Raw genomic sequence first — 15,095 nt, 5'->3', positions numbered from 1 at the left:
TTGCGCTTAGATGAGTTTCCGATCGTCGATGATGATATTCAGTGTAATCATTACACTGAATGTTATAATTTAGTTGTACATAGATGGTGCCTATGTACAACTAAATTATAACATTACACTGAATATCATCATCGACGATCGGAAACTCATCTAAGCGCAATGCGCTTGTATTATTGGAATCAGAATAAATTTGATTTGATTTGCGTTAAAAAATGTAATACTTATCACTATAGTAATGCACTTTTTCAATTTCAAGATCTGGATGTATTGAGTTTCCCAGAAATTAATTTTTAATTTCTGTTCCATTGATTTTTTCCCTTCAAATTTAATAGATCTTGTTTTTAAACAAGGGGGATCAATGTAGTATAGCAATCGATTTTTGTATAAAATTTCATGCAAATAGCACTTATTGTTGAATGTTTATTATCCCTTCATTTCATGAATTAAGAAAAATTAGGAATAAAAATATTTTGATAGGTTTGAATATTTATTTAGGCTTAGTAAACGACATTATGAACTCTTTTCTTATATGCAATGAATTATAACAAAAAAAATGTATGTTGCTAATCTGCAACACTATGAACAAAAAGAACTGAATTATAATTTTTTATTGAATATGGAAATTATAAAAACAGTTTTTGTCTTTTGTCAAACAAAGATGGACACCACACTTTTCACATTTAAAATGCGTTATTCCTTTGCAGAGGGGCATTTTACATCTCTGTCTTGCCGTATCATATTTTGTCCAGTGACCAACGTTATCCATTCGAACGTTTTTCGGGGGTGCATGTACCGCTGGTCCTTTGTGTCTTTTAGCGTTTATACCCAGTTCCACCTCACTAGTTGAAGGCCTTCCTCGTTTTTTGTCATTTGCCGATTGAAACAAACATAACGTTTCTGCAAGATGGAGACGAAATTGCCACTGGGTCATATCATCTTCGATATTTTTTTCCTTTTTGGACCGCTTGAATAAGAGCCAAGCGTTGATAGTAACGATGTCCAGTAAATGAAAAAATATTCTGAGGTACCATTTCCTTGATCTAATAGGAATTTTATAGCGGCCTATATGGCTATCAAGCATGTCAACACCACCCATGTGCTTGTTGTATTCGATGATTACGTTAGGACAAGGGATTGTAATTACTTGTTTATTTTTTCTGTCAAAGCGTTTAGCATCGTGAAACGGAAGCTCTCCAAAGCAAGATGAAAGCATTGTTACCACCTTGTTGTCTTTCCAAGCAACAGTACTCAGGTCTATAGGGGAGAGCGGGGCTGAACGTGCCGATTTTGACAAATTCTCATATGATTCGGATAAGAAAAGTACTATTTCTGAAAGAAGTAGTTCATCATAAGCCAAATTTAATCTACAATAAGAATTCACTCACAGATTTGACACAATTTCAATGGTTTTCAAGAAAAGGTCATTTTTTTAAGCAAAGTCGGGAAGGCACTACCAACCCCACTTTGGGGCGAGTTGTGCCGTAGCTGAGGTCGGTTGTGCCGTTGATAATTAAAGGTGTTTTACGTGAATGAAAATTAATTTAGGATTTAAAAACACAATTTTTTTCAACAATATATTTATTGCTTATACTTTTAACTAATCAACATAACTTAAAATTCAGTTATATATAACAATAAGCATAATAATAAAGAAAAACATAATATCTTTACTTATTTAGCTATTGCAAATATAAAAACACATTTCAGTCAACAATTTGAACTTATTTTTGAACAAATGAGATCAATTATTGAATATATCAGTCTCTCAGGACTACATTAAAAAAAATAAAGAAGATTTCTTCCGAATTGTAAATTAAAAAACTTATATTTGGTCTTTTAGAGAAAACAAAACCAGTTACTCTATAGATGACTGATCAGAATAGCAATTTGGACATACAAATGCTGGGCTTTCTTCATCGTCAATACATTGTGAATGGGCCCAATTCTTGCATTCTATGCATTGAATCCATTTTTCTCTAGGGGCAGAATTAGAATATGCGTCACAACATATGATGCAATACCAATCTTGTTCCTCATCAGAAGTGTCATCATCTTGCAAGACTCTTCTCTTAGCGGGGTTCTTAGTCGTTCTTTTTGCTTGTTTACCTTGTCCCGTGCATTTTCCTTTACCCTTCTTTGTAGTTTCAATCTCTTTTTTCTTCTTTTTATTAGCATGTTCTTCGGCCAAAGCATCCTTCTCTGGAGTGTCCGTAAGAACAGCTGTCTTTCTTTTACGTCCTTTATTGCGTCCAACTAATCGAGGAGGTGCTTTAGGCAGTGGTCTTATGAGGTCTGGTGAGAAAATTATTGTATTTTCATCTCCCGCGTTGTTATCAGCTGATGATTGAGGAAGTTGGAAGCTGCAACAAGGGGTAGTCTCCTGAGAGCATTGACGTCCCACATGTTCTGGATTACCTGATGGTTCAACGCTGCAGTCGCTTTGCTGTAGAATTGATGGAGTAGTCTCAATCTCTATATTGCAGCCGACATTATTTGAGTCATTAAGATATTCAGCAGTCCTTTCTTGATTGTTTAGAGGGACAGGAAAGTGGTCTGTATCTTGTGAGGGTCGATTTTCTGGCATCGGGCGGTCAGTGACAGAAGACGGCGCATAATCTTTGTCTGTGAAGATATTTGGGTCATAGGGCCAAATGCCAGCCTTTTTAAATGCGTTGCTTATATTGATAGGAGTTGCTGCAAGCGGCAAAGCGTATTTTACAATACCTGGTATTTCATAAATGCTCATAGTTTTCCCGGGATTAGTTCTCAGCCAGTTGTTTTGAGCTTTAGAACAGTATGCTTTGAATGGGCCGTTGACACCAACATCCAGGGGTTGCAGACGGTGGGTGCAGTGTGGTGGGAATGATAATAATATAACAGAGTTTTTCTTGGCCTTTTCGATCACATCAATATCAATATGAGATGAATGATTGTCTAGTAGTAATAACACTGGTTCATCAGGACTAGGCTTAGTATGCTTTATGAAATGATCCATAAACACTAAGAACTCTTTGTTTGTCATCCAACCGGATTGATTACCAGCCCCAATACACTCAGGAGGACCACCTCGGATAAACAGGTCCTTAAATTTCAAACGCGGGAAAACAAACATCGGCGGAATCGAGTTTCCCAGAGCACTCACCGCTAGCTCAACAGTGACTAAAGTTCCACGTTCAGATGAAACAATTGCTCCTACTTGCTTTGTTCCTTTTTCAGCCAAAATTTTTTTCGGTTTTAACACAGTTGTGACACCAGTCTCGTCCAAATTCCATATACGTGAAGGAGTAAGATTATATTTTGTAATCAAGTCGCCAAGTTTTTCGAAAAATTGATTTACATTATATCTGTTGAACGAGCTCGCGCGTCCGGCACTGGTAGCTTCTGGTGTTCTTATTGCAAGAGTAGAGTTCCTCTTCAGGAAGTTTGTAAACCAATCCTTGCCAGCCTTACCATTGGTATGCCAAGATGGTGGGATGTGTTGAACATTAAACTTCACGGCACACTGGTAAGCAAGTTGTCGTACTTCTTCTGGTAGAAGACCAAAATAAATAGAGGCACTTTTCAAAATGTACTCAGACAGTTGTGCCTCTTGATCTTCACTAAACACCATTCTAGATTTAAAACCAACCGAAGGAGTAAGTCCACTTTTAATTTTTTTGACATACCTTTGAAGAGTTGTATGGCAAATTTCCAATTCACGTGCAACTGTTTTTAATTTACGTCCATCCTTGATGACTGCATCAGCCGCTCTTTTTAGAAGATCTTGGGATGTAGTTCCCCTTTGAGTTTTCCGCTTGTAATTCCTCATTCTGTCAAAGACAATAAATACAGGATGAAGTATCATGGCAAAAAGTATTTTATATCTTCCACAAGTGCTCGCATAAACTTAAGTATTACAGAAACAATGAAGGTTGCCGTGGGGTTGGTTGTGCCGCGGCACAAGCAGCCCCCCATGAACGGCACATTTTACCCCGTTTATGCGAGTGTGATATTTTGCCCTACATATAAATATCAAAGCGCTCTAAGCATTATAATCATACTGCATAACAAACTAGGATAAACGACAAACATTTTACTAAAACTTTCATATTAAAAGGACGAAAAATGCCAGCTTGTGACCAAAAAGTATTGAGACGAAAATATTTACTTACGTAGAGCTCGAATACACACACATGCACTGACACCCTGTCCCTTCGGCGGACGGAATTAAACTGGCATGCGCATGTCCCGGACTGTTAGGCATTACGTGAATAACTGCTATCTTATATCTATCTCTTTCTGTTTACGAGATATTCGCGTCGGCACAATTTACCCGCGGCACTTTCAGCCCCGCTCTCCCCTACCTTCGAAATTGCCTACGTATTCTTCAGATGTTCCCCTTGATTTTTTTGTAAATTCTTTTTCATTAGTAAGCTTAGAGTTCAAAATCCTGTTGCGGCGTATTGTGCCCAGCATAAATATTCCATCTTTTGCCATATACGAGAACAGCGGTATTGAGGTATAGTAATTGTCGCAATAAAGCTGGAAATTCTCATTTCTCGGAATCACTCTTGAAAGTCGAACAACAACATTAGCACTGGCTCCTAAATCCTTCTCATTTGGTTTCACTTTTGTGAAAGTATTTGTGGATCCGTTGTATATTTCAAAATTGTAGGTGAATCCTGATGTATCACACAACATGAATAGTTTGAAACCCCATTTGTGGGGTTTCATAGGAATATACTGTTTCAAATGGTGCTTTGATTTTGTTGCGCATATTTGCTCATCGATGGAAAGCTTGTTTTCCATTGGCACTGAAGAACATCTTGTATTCAATTCTGTCAAAAGGGGTCTAATTCTGAATAAATTGTCGTAATCGGGATGTTCTCTAGGCAAGAGATTTTCGTTGTTATTGAAATGTATAACACTTTTGAGAGTCTCAAATTCATTTATTGTCATACATTTGCGAATTGTTGCATTTCCAATATCTGGTCTCCAATAACAACGTGTCCTGGGAAGCTTGATAACCGACATATATAATGCAATACCGAAAAATTTTTGAATATCACCCATCGATATGTTCGCCGGCTTATTTGGGTTCTTCTGAACACTGTACAAATTGGTTTGGTCAACAATTGTCTGGAGCAATGAATCAGTGAACAGGTACTTGAAAAAATCGTAAGGGGTCTCAAGTTCCAGTATATTATTGGGGAGACTAGAATTGCCTAAAAAGTTTAAGGCATCTTCATTCATTGCTAAATGTTTTTTTCGCCATGTTATTTTTTCTCGAATGTTCTTTTGACATATTGGAGCCTCCGGATTGTCGCATGTATTTTCGTTTGGTAGCATCTCATTTTCTATCAAATCACCAACTTCATTTCTACCGTCATTATCATCATCATTGATCGGCAAATCGGTGTTCAACTCATTATTTTCACCATCTTCAATTTCTTCTGGAAAATATTCCGGATCAGCTAAACTATCCGTATCCGAAAAGTCAAACTCATCTTCACTATCGTCCCACAAATGTGCAGCAATCTCTTCCAGTTCTGCATCAGATAGAAGTTTATTTGGTCTTTTTCTAAGACGTGAACCTTCTGCAAAGAAAATAAATAATTTTATCCACAGTTCATGATGTTGCATATTAGCAACATAGATATTATTTTGCTAAAATAACCCCCAAAGATATAACAAACAAAGAAACATTTTTATTAATTTTGAACATACCTGTATTGTCCATAGTATACGGTAGGTATTATTATCACTCAACTATTTTTAAAATTTTTTAACCCCTTCAACTACAAGGCCCTTCACGAGTCAACTGATTCCACAAAACACGTGGACACATAAACCCACAACACCATAAAAAACCTAACCGTAAACGACATCGGTATTGCGCACGTGCTTAATAGGAGTGCTACAAATATGCAACAGCATGAACTCAAGCTTTAACGCATATCGTCTGTAATAGCAGACGCTCTAAATATGTGTGTTGCAAATTTGCAACAGAATGAAATGAAGGGTTATTAGTAATAATAAACCGTAGATATTAATAAGTTATGTTAATGACAATAAAAATAAATAAAGATCATAATCAAATTTTCAATCAATTTATTAGAATTTTCCATTTAACACAATCCTCACTCATATACTGGTTACTATCGATTTTTCACTTATATTGTTGTATAGCGAATTATTTGACGATATTCAGCAGATTATTTCCACTTTCGACTGCGCCATGTTGCATGTTATAACTCAATGTGATAAGGTAATAATTAAGATTCAAACAGTTTGCACCCAGTCTTTATTAACTATTAACTGCTAGATCACAGACAATGAAGACCTATATAATAAGGAGAGATGAACATGCGCACATAATTTCAATAAACAATAAATTCTACAAATCATAAACTATTTTTTAGCGAATATTTTAGTTCTCTTATGAGATATATAAGCTGAGATATGTTACAAATTTAATTCAATTCATTAATTTCTCTCAGAAGTTCTTGAGAATCAGTTGCATTAGTATTTTCTTGGGTGTTTACATTTTTAACCGCGTTGTCATAATTCATATTCTGAGTTTTAGGGATTGGTTTGGGTTTTGGGGAAGGTGGATTGGGTTTTTTAACTTCGGGTGTGGTATTTTCTTCAAAGTGCGAATCGACTAATCTCGTATAAATCGGACATCTCCTATAATTGGCCGTGTGGGGCCAGGAACAATTTGCACATTGTACTTTGTCAGTCCTTCCTTCAATTGGGCTGTCCCTGGTTTGGTGGTCCTTTCCGCATTTCACGCATCGTGGTTGGAGAAAACAGTTGGAGGATCCTTGGCCGAACCTTTGGCAGCGGAAGCATTGCGGAACTTTAGATTTCTTCGAATACTTCTGCCATTCCAGTTTAATATGGTCGAGTTCCTTGGTTTTCATCAGGTCCAGATCATCAGGCAGAAGGGCTTTACATGGGGAGTTGTACACTGCAACGACTGTTGTCGGCCATGGTGATGTTAACGGCGGCATTCTCTAGGTTAGCCGTGTTGAACTTGCTCGTCCGAACGTGCTTGATAGATTTGTTAACAAGCACGGCAACGCCACCGTTTCTGCCTGTTAGACGGTCACTTCTGTAGATGATGAAGTTTGAGGAAGGTTTCGCTGATAAGCACAACGTCGAATTTTTCTTCGGAAATATAGTCTCCGAGTTCCAGATTTTTATTATGCAAGGAGTTGGCATTCCAGGCTAGCACTTTTAGACAATTTGGTTTCCTAATTTTGAAGACGGCTCGCAATCTGAGTAAGAAGTAGTGTCACTTGTGAGAGCATTTCTGTAAGTTGTGGCTCTTTTTGTTGTTTTGGCGTAATTGGTTTGGGTGTGTTGACTTCATTCAATACAACAAAGCGATAGGAAACTCCTTCAGTAGTTTTCCTTGAATTGAAGAACCTTCTTTCTTCTGTTTTTTTTTTGGCTGTTGGTTGTTTCCGGGGTAAGCTTTGCAGCCACGGAAATTTGCTGGGTGACTTGATGCGCAGTTGGCACATTTAGCCGGAGTGGTCCTATGTTTAGGGCATTCTGTTGAGAAGTGGTCTTCTCCGCATTTCACACATCTTTGTTGAAGCCTACAAGTGGGTTGAGTGTGTCCGTAATTTTGGCACCTGTGACACTGTCTGTGGCCTTGTTTAGTTCTCTGGGTCTCGACTTTAACTCTGAAGTAACCAAGCAATACTAAGTTATAGATCTTCTTGCTTTCTTCGTTTTAAGGGAGCTTTACCAGCCAGAGAGGATAAGTTATCTTTTTCCCTTCTTCTTCTCGGTACATCTGTGTCACCTCGAGAACGTCAAATCGTTGTTCTGACAACTTTGTTTTTATCGACTCTTCATTGTCGTGTGAGGGAACTACGCGAATTACGACTCTGAGGATCTTGTCTTCATGGAGTGGGAATGTAAAGAACTGCTGATTGTGTTCTTCCAGTCCTTTCGTCAATTTTCTGTGGTCATCAGGGGTCGCAGTGTATATATGGAGACCTTTGGAGTTCTCCTTAGCTGACGTTATTTTAATGTTCATCTGCTTTGCCATCTTATCAATGGACGGGAACGATGCCGTGTTGATTACCTTTATTGGTGGAACAAGTATTTTCTTGGGGGTTTTCTGAGAGATTGTCTCCGTTTTTTCTAAGAGGAGGGGGGGGGAAATCAATTTTGGTATTGCGCCTTTTAGTTCCGGTTATTGGGGCGTGGTTATTTTGGGTGTTCTCCTGGGTGCTGCCATCTTTTCCGGATTCACTGTTGGGGGCGTGGTCAATTTGGGAGTATTCATCGTCTGAGACCATGGACTACTACTTTATTTTTTCGCCTTCAGTGGTGGAGTTGAACTATGATCTCCCTCTTCGTTTAGAGCCAATTTTGGCCGCTTTATTTTTGATGACTCCTCTGGGTCGTAATTTAAGGCCTCTGCCAAAGTGGGGTTGGTGTGGGACTCGAATTTTTCCAAAAGTTTCTTGTTACGTCGTCTTATTTGTTTAGAAACTGTGTAAATTTTCAGATCCTTTCTGATGTCACTATTCCGGATGAACCAAGGGGCGTCTGTAATTTTTGTGAGGGTTTTGCTCTGAATTACTTCAAGTTTCGATTTGTGACTTTTGGCAGCTTGCCCCCAAGCAGTGGAGCAGTATAGTATCGACGGGACGATTACCATTTTGTACAGGGTGCGGCACGGAGGATGGATGGTTTTAAAAAAATAATAAAAGCGTTAATTTTTACTCAAAAACACATTTATTGACGGAATCAGATTCTCAAGGAAATAGCATTTGAGACAGTCAAGTGTGGAAAATCACATCAGGCATTTGGTGGCCGAAATCGGTGATGCAGTGCTGGAGGCGCTCTTGGAAGTTCGCGTAGACTCTCTCCAACATCGCTCTCTCAACTTGGGCAACTTCCACGCAAATAGCCCTTTTAAATTCGTCCAGAGTTCGGGGCTTGGTCTCGTATACTCTAGCCTTGAGGTGTCCCCATAAGAAAAAATCGCATATGGATAAATCTGGGGACCGGGGAGGCCAATGAACATCGCCAAACCTGGAAATAAGGCGACCAGGGAAGAGAGGGCGAATAACGTCCATTGATGCTCTGGCTGTGTGGGCGGTCGCCCCATCCTGTTGGAACCACACACGTCGGATTGGAACACGTTGCCGTCGTAATTCGGGGATAAAGAAGTTGTTGATCATTTCGACGTACCGCTCTGACTTCACGGTAACAGCACGACCATTAACGTCTTCGAAGAAGTAAGGGCCAATGATGCGAGTTTGCGATACAGCGCACCAAACCGTAACTTTTGGGCTGTGCAGCGGTCTTTCGTGTAAGTGTTGCGGATTTTCATTAGCCCAATAACGGCAATTCTGCCGGTTAACCATGCCGTTGAGGTGAAAGTGGGCTTCGTCACTCATGAACAAATGCTAGGAACGAGTCTAACGCAGTGTTGCCAGATTATTTATATGAATTTTCTTCAATTTAACATCAAAAATTCTGCTGCAGTGGTTTTTTGTCACCGAAAACAGCAAATCCTGGGGGGGGGGGTGGTGCTCGCATAGAAATATATAACATATATATTGTTATATATTTCTATGGGTGCTCGTGTCAAATTTTCTTCTTACAGATTTCTTCTGTGGGAATTGTAGCCATTACAGAAATCTGCAAATATTTTGAAAGATATGCACGCGCCAAAATTCAAAATTATTTTGACATATATGCACGCGCCAAAATTCAAAATTGGTTCACGCTGAAACCCTCCGACCTCCCTAAGTTAATGAAAAACAAATTCAACATAATCAACAAATGTTTAATGGATAAAAAATAATACAGATAAAGTTCAGAACACAACATAATACCTAATTAGGTATACAGTAGACTCGCGATACTGTGAACACAAAATGTATCAAGGGTGTTCGAGTTATCGGAAGTGTTCATCTTAAGGGGGGTAGGGCAATGTGCAAATTTTGTGACGTATTTTATAATAATTCATTTATTTTAACACTTGAAATATTGTGTAATTTTGGTTTGAATTTGTTTACTCTTCAAATTTTCCAGTACAGCTTTTTCTTGCAGGCGTTTCAAAGTTATTATGTCTTGTATTTCCATAAAATTTTCTTCAGCCCAATAAATAACAGTGGAAATTGATTTCACTGCTTCGAAATGTGGAACTTTGGGCCTTACAATATCGACATCGTTATCTTCATCGTCGCTGTTTTCTGGAATATTTTCATCATTCATATCTAGCTCATCGCAATTCTACCGTTCAATTTCTTTTTCATTATAATCATGCTAAAATATAGAAAATTTGAAGGAAATGAAAATGTATGCTGATTTTACTTACCGGTTGAAGTTCCATTAAGAGTGATATTGTATCTTTCACAACAACTTTTTCTCTATTGAGCATTTCTTGTAACATACTCAAAGGTATATTATCCTCATCAGTGAAATCTTCAGTGCGATCAAACAAATTTTTCCAACACTTTGAAATCATCTCTGCATCCAATTTGATCCATGCAACTTGTAAATGAGCCACACAATCTTTTAAAGTAAGTCGTTTCAGAGCATCGGTTATGTTTTCCTTTTGACTCACAATTTGACTCAATAAGCTCCTTCTGTAATGTAGTTTTGTTAAACGTAGGATATTCTGATCCATGGGTTGGATCAAAGGAGTCAAGTTGGGCGGCATATAAACAGTGAAAATTATTCCATCTGAACTTCGTAATTCCTCAGCCGGCGGATGACAAGGAGCATTATCCAAAATGAGAATTGCTTTTTGAGGCAGTTTTTGACCTCGCAGAAAGGATCTGACCTGAAATTTGAGTTTGATATCATTATGTTATACGAAACGTAAAAAAATTACATGTCACTCACCTCTGGAATAAAATGATGAAAAAACCATGTCTTCAAGATGTCTATCGTCATCCAAGCATTTTTTGAGTGCTTGTAGATGAACGGATTTTTAAAATTTTTAAAACATCTTGGCTTCGCTGCTTTACCTATTAATAAAGGCGTCAACTTATGCGAACCATTAGCATTCACGCACCCCAATAAAGTAATACGTTGCTTAGCCATCTTCAATCCAGGAGCTGCTTTTTCAGAAAGGGCAACAAATGTTTTGTCAGGGAGAAGTTTCCAAAAAAGGCCTGTTTCATCTGCATTGTATATTTGATGGTTACTTAGGTGATGTTCTTGAATTAAATTCTTCAGCTTCTGCTTGAAAGGATCGACTAATTCTGGCTGCGATGATAGCTTTTCGCCAGTAATTTTTAAAAATCTAACGCCATGTCGAATTTTAAATCGCTGTAGCCAACCATCACTGGCATTGAAATTATTGGTTTCTTTAAATTCTTCATGTAATTTTGATGCCATGTGTTTAATCATATCTCCTGTGACAGGAACATTATGTTTCCTCTGATTTAGGAACCATTTGTATAATTTTCTTTCCATTTTTGGATTTTCCGGTCTTCTCAACGTTCGCTTCTTGCTAGGTTTCAAGGTTTTATTGACAGAGTCCTTTATTTTTTCAGCCTTCTTCTTTATGGAACAAATCGTTGATTTTGCTACGCCATATTTCACAGACAAAGCAGTTACACTTAGACCTTTTTTGTGTTCGTCTAATATATTCGCTTTCTCAAATAGAGTTAAACACTTCGGAGGCATCGTTACACTCTGATATTCCGTAAACGCAAAGTACGATATTCACTGTTTCAATAAATCTGAGATACTAAATGTATTATGACTATGCAAACAAGTCTGAACGTGTTCGTAAGCGAAAAAATTAGATTATCTGTCTCTGTTCATGTTACCGAATTTCTGCGATGTTCACGTTACAGAGTAGTCAATGGATCAGAATTTCTGTTCACGTTATAGAGCCATTCACGGTATCGCAAGTTCACGTTATTGCGAGTCTACTGTATAAATTTTTTGATTTTATCAAATTTAAACGTTTAATGAATAAAAAATAATAAAGTAAAATTAAAAATTACCTATTCATTTCATAGGTATAACAGAACAGAAGTTCAAAACACAACATAATACCTTATTAGCAATATAAATTTTTTGATTTCATCAAATCTAAATGTTTTTCATTGACACACATTTTTGCAGCATTTGTTCCAGTCTCTTGAAAATGGCTACGCAATACACAAAGAGAATTCAATGTATTTTCTTGAAGTCTATTCCGCTTTTTTGTTTTCACATCATTCATTATTGAAAATACCCTTTCAGCTCCTGCATTTGAGTGTGGCAGCGAAAGTACAAGTAATGCTAAAGTAGCAATATTGATAAATATACTTTTGTCACTAAAATCTTTGGTTTCTCTTATTCTATGCCAAAATTTGGAAATCGGCAACTCCAATAATTCCATTTTCTCTTCATCACTGAAGTGAAATTGAATATTTCGCCACTCTGTTTCTATTTCATTTTTTTTATCTAAAATCGCCTGAAATTTTGAAATAACCGCCGAAATTTGTTGGCATTCCTCAGGCCTTTCTAATGACAAAGCAATCTTTGGTGTTATAAACAATAATTCATTAAAAAAGATATCTTGCATCGGTAAACGATTCTGCATTTCTCTACAACAAACTGAATAAAATTCTAAACATTTCAATCTAATTTTTTTTTGTACATCTACTTCTAAATTTAAAATGAAATTTTCACAGTCAGACCCTAAATAAACTTTCCATATATCTACAAAATTAATTGGGAGATTGCAGTTAACATCAATTTTGATTTCACTTGGTTTTATAAAGTTATTACAAAATTTGAAGTAAATACGTCTGCTTTCTGCTCCTAATTGATGGATAAGGACTGTTTTGGCCTGAAACAGCGCATTAAAAGAGTTCAGAAAATTAAGAACATATTTCAAAAATAAAAGGTAGGCCTTGGTCTCGCTACAATTCAAAGCATCTAATATGAATTTCGTTTGTTTAAGATGGTCCTCAGTAGAGGCCAGTAGAAAAAAGTGCTGCAAAGTAGACCACATTTCTAAAACCCTTTCAATACACTGATGCAGGCACAGCCACCTTGTTGAAGACAGTTTTAAAATTTTTTTTTAGAATTATTCAGATACTCCTGTAATTCGGCTAGCTGAGCAGATCGTTTACCACTAGCGGATACATATGAGCTTAAGGCCCGTAATAAATCCTCAGGAGCTGCAGGTAAAACATTGCATGCAGTACTTGCTATTATAGCTGCACTATGGCAAATACATTTCAAAACAACTAATACTTTTGTATCAGCCATCAATCTTGTCATAAAGGAATTGTGCTTACCCAACATTACATTCGCTCCGTCAGAAGCTAACCCAATAATGTTAGTTAAAGGAATATCGCATGCCTTGAAAAATTGTTTAAACTGTCTGTAAATATTTTCTGCTGTGGTATCAGTTGCTTCTAATTTCAACATTTTAAGTAATTTAGTCATTAAATTACCTGATTCGGGACAAACATATCTCACTAAAATACATAGGTATTTATCCATACTTAAGTCTGTGCTTTCATCTACTAAAATGCTAAACTTAATTACCTTCAAGATTGAAATTAGTTCACTTGTTTCAACTTTGCATAATACATTATTTATCACTTTCGTTGTTTTTGTTCTTGCAAGTGATATTCCTTTAACATCAGGTTTGTTGCAGGTGACTTTAATTAAATCTACGAGATCATCGGCTACAGAAACAGCAATATTGTGTTCTGCGAAAAAAGCACTAATACGAATCTCGGCTGTCGCAATTTCGTCCTTTATTGAAGTTGCTGTCTGGGATTCTTGAAACATGCTTTTAACCGATGGTGTCGATTTTCTCGCATTGATTTTAGCTAAATGCTTTTTTGAATTAGCATGCTTAACTACTTCCTGTTTTCCAGCTCTTAGTGAAAGAATACAATTGCACAATTGACATTTGAATTTTCCTTGTTCATTTGGCACTTCACAGAGCCACCCTGTGAACCAAAAAAAAAATTTAAATATAAACTCATTTCAGTTTCATTATTGCTTTACCTTTAAATTCTTCCTCATTTTTCCAATCTGAATGGAACTTCCTTTTGAAAACTTTTTGTTTTTCGTCCACACTTAACTCGTCACGATATTTTCTTTTTTTTGTGGGTGTATCTGTATCGTTTTTCCCATGGGAACTTGTAGAGGCCTGCTGCGATTTGTCCATTGTTATGGAAAATCTAAAAATAAAATACAGAATAATTAATATAAGTCGTAGTCTCGCCAAAATAAAATAATTAATTAATAAATATGCGTACATATTTTGATATAATGATGTTTCTTACCCCTGATAATCTTCTTCACTTGAACTCATTTTTAAATAAATCTGTTAACTAGCATAAATCAAATGACAATGGCGACAAAGCACTATTATTAAGTAGAAGGCAGAAGAATGAAATGTAAAATTACCGACAGTCGGGAGTGTCGGGACTTTACCAGTTTACAGTTTCTATAAAAAGATGTAGCACACTGCAATATTTTGCTGTTGCTAGCGCCATCTCGATGTCGAATTGCCAATAATTTCGAGTCGTAGCTCGTAGCTGAATCATTTAACCGTGAGATGTCTCTGTCACAAATGGATGATGAAAAGAAAACTTTTCTCTGAGGGATGAAAGATGAAATGAATAAAATAATTTCAAATACATGTGAATTTCAAAAATTCTGCATATTTTAGTGGTTTTCGTGAAATATTCTTCTTTTCTTCATAAGCCCTTTTTGAAGGCTGAAATTCTGCATATTGCAGAAAATTCTGCATTTCTGGCAACACTGGTCTAACGGCACCTTCCCCACTTCTCTCGTCCTCAGTGGGGGAAAGTTATGCCCATCTGAAAAACGTCCGCCCTCCGTGCCGCACCTTGTACAACCTCAACTTGATGTCAAGGCTGAGTTTGCTCTTTCTCGCCATCAGAGGATGTAGTTGTAACTATATTTTTCAGCGTAGTTTTTTTTTTGATTTCCTCGATGTGATCCTTCCACGTAAGCTTACGGTCAAAGATCACACCGAGGTATTTAACTTTGTTGCTCCAAGGGATTTCTTCACCATTTATTTCTAGTTGATCGCTCGGTTTTTGGAGATTGTCTCCATTTGTCCTCATTTGTGTCATCCT

General features: G+C 37.1%; 5 protein-coding genes across 5 annotated transcripts; all 5 read right to left on the bottom strand.

The window, feature by feature from the left end:
• Positions 1-1,740: 1,740 nt before the first annotated feature.
• LOC123676864 lies at positions 1,741-4,322 on the bottom strand. The gene is made up of 2 exons (XM_045613119.1): positions 4,152-4,322; positions 1,741-3,809 (listed from the first exon to the last, which is right to left on the bottom strand). Exons 1-2 carry the CDS (start codon positions 4,241-4,243, stop codon positions 1,856-1,858), a joined length of 2,046 nt encoding a protein of 681 aa, XP_045469075.1. The 5' UTR covers positions 4,244-4,322; the 3' UTR covers positions 1,741-1,855.
• A 1-nt stretch (position 4,323) lies between these two features.
• On the bottom strand, positions 4,324-5,719 carry LOC123675450 (piggyBac transposable element-derived protein 3-like). The gene is made up of 2 exons (XM_045610811.1): positions 5,707-5,719; positions 4,324-5,576 (listed from the first exon to the last, which is right to left on the bottom strand). Exons 1-2 carry the CDS (start codon positions 5,717-5,719, stop codon positions 4,324-4,326), a joined length of 1,266 nt encoding a protein of 421 aa, XP_045466767.1.
• Positions 5,720-8,786: 3,067 nt separating this feature from the next.
• LOC123675449 lies at positions 8,787-9,410 on the bottom strand. The gene has a single exon (XM_045610810.1). The coding sequence runs from the start codon at positions 9,408-9,410 to the stop codon at positions 8,787-8,789; it is 624 nt and encodes a 207-aa protein (XP_045466766.1).
• Positions 9,411-10,851: 1,441 nt separating this feature from the next.
• On the bottom strand, positions 10,852-11,655 carry LOC123675448 (jerky protein homolog). The gene has a single exon (XM_045610809.1). The coding sequence runs from the start codon at positions 11,653-11,655 to the stop codon at positions 10,852-10,854; it is 804 nt and encodes a 267-aa protein (XP_045466765.1).
• Positions 11,656-13,035: 1,380 nt separating this feature from the next.
• Positions 13,036-14,414, bottom strand: LOC123675447 (protein FAM200A-like). The gene is made up of 3 exons (XM_045610808.1): positions 14,274-14,414; positions 13,993-14,168; positions 13,036-13,934 (listed from the first exon to the last, which is right to left on the bottom strand). Exons 1-3 carry the CDS (start codon positions 14,300-14,302, stop codon positions 13,036-13,038), a joined length of 1,104 nt encoding a protein of 367 aa, XP_045466764.1. The 5' UTR covers positions 14,303-14,414.
• Between the last annotated feature and the right edge of the window lie 681 nt (positions 14,415-15,095).

This window comes from Harmonia axyridis, chromosome 3, assembly GCF_914767665.1.
Source record: "Harmonia axyridis chromosome 3, icHarAxyr1.1, whole genome shotgun sequence".
NCBI lineage: Eukaryota > Metazoa > Arthropoda > Insecta > Coleoptera > Coccinellidae > Harmonia > Harmonia axyridis.
The sequence above is the reverse complement of the archived record's forward strand: the minus strand, read 5'-3'. Positions and strand labels throughout refer to the sequence as shown.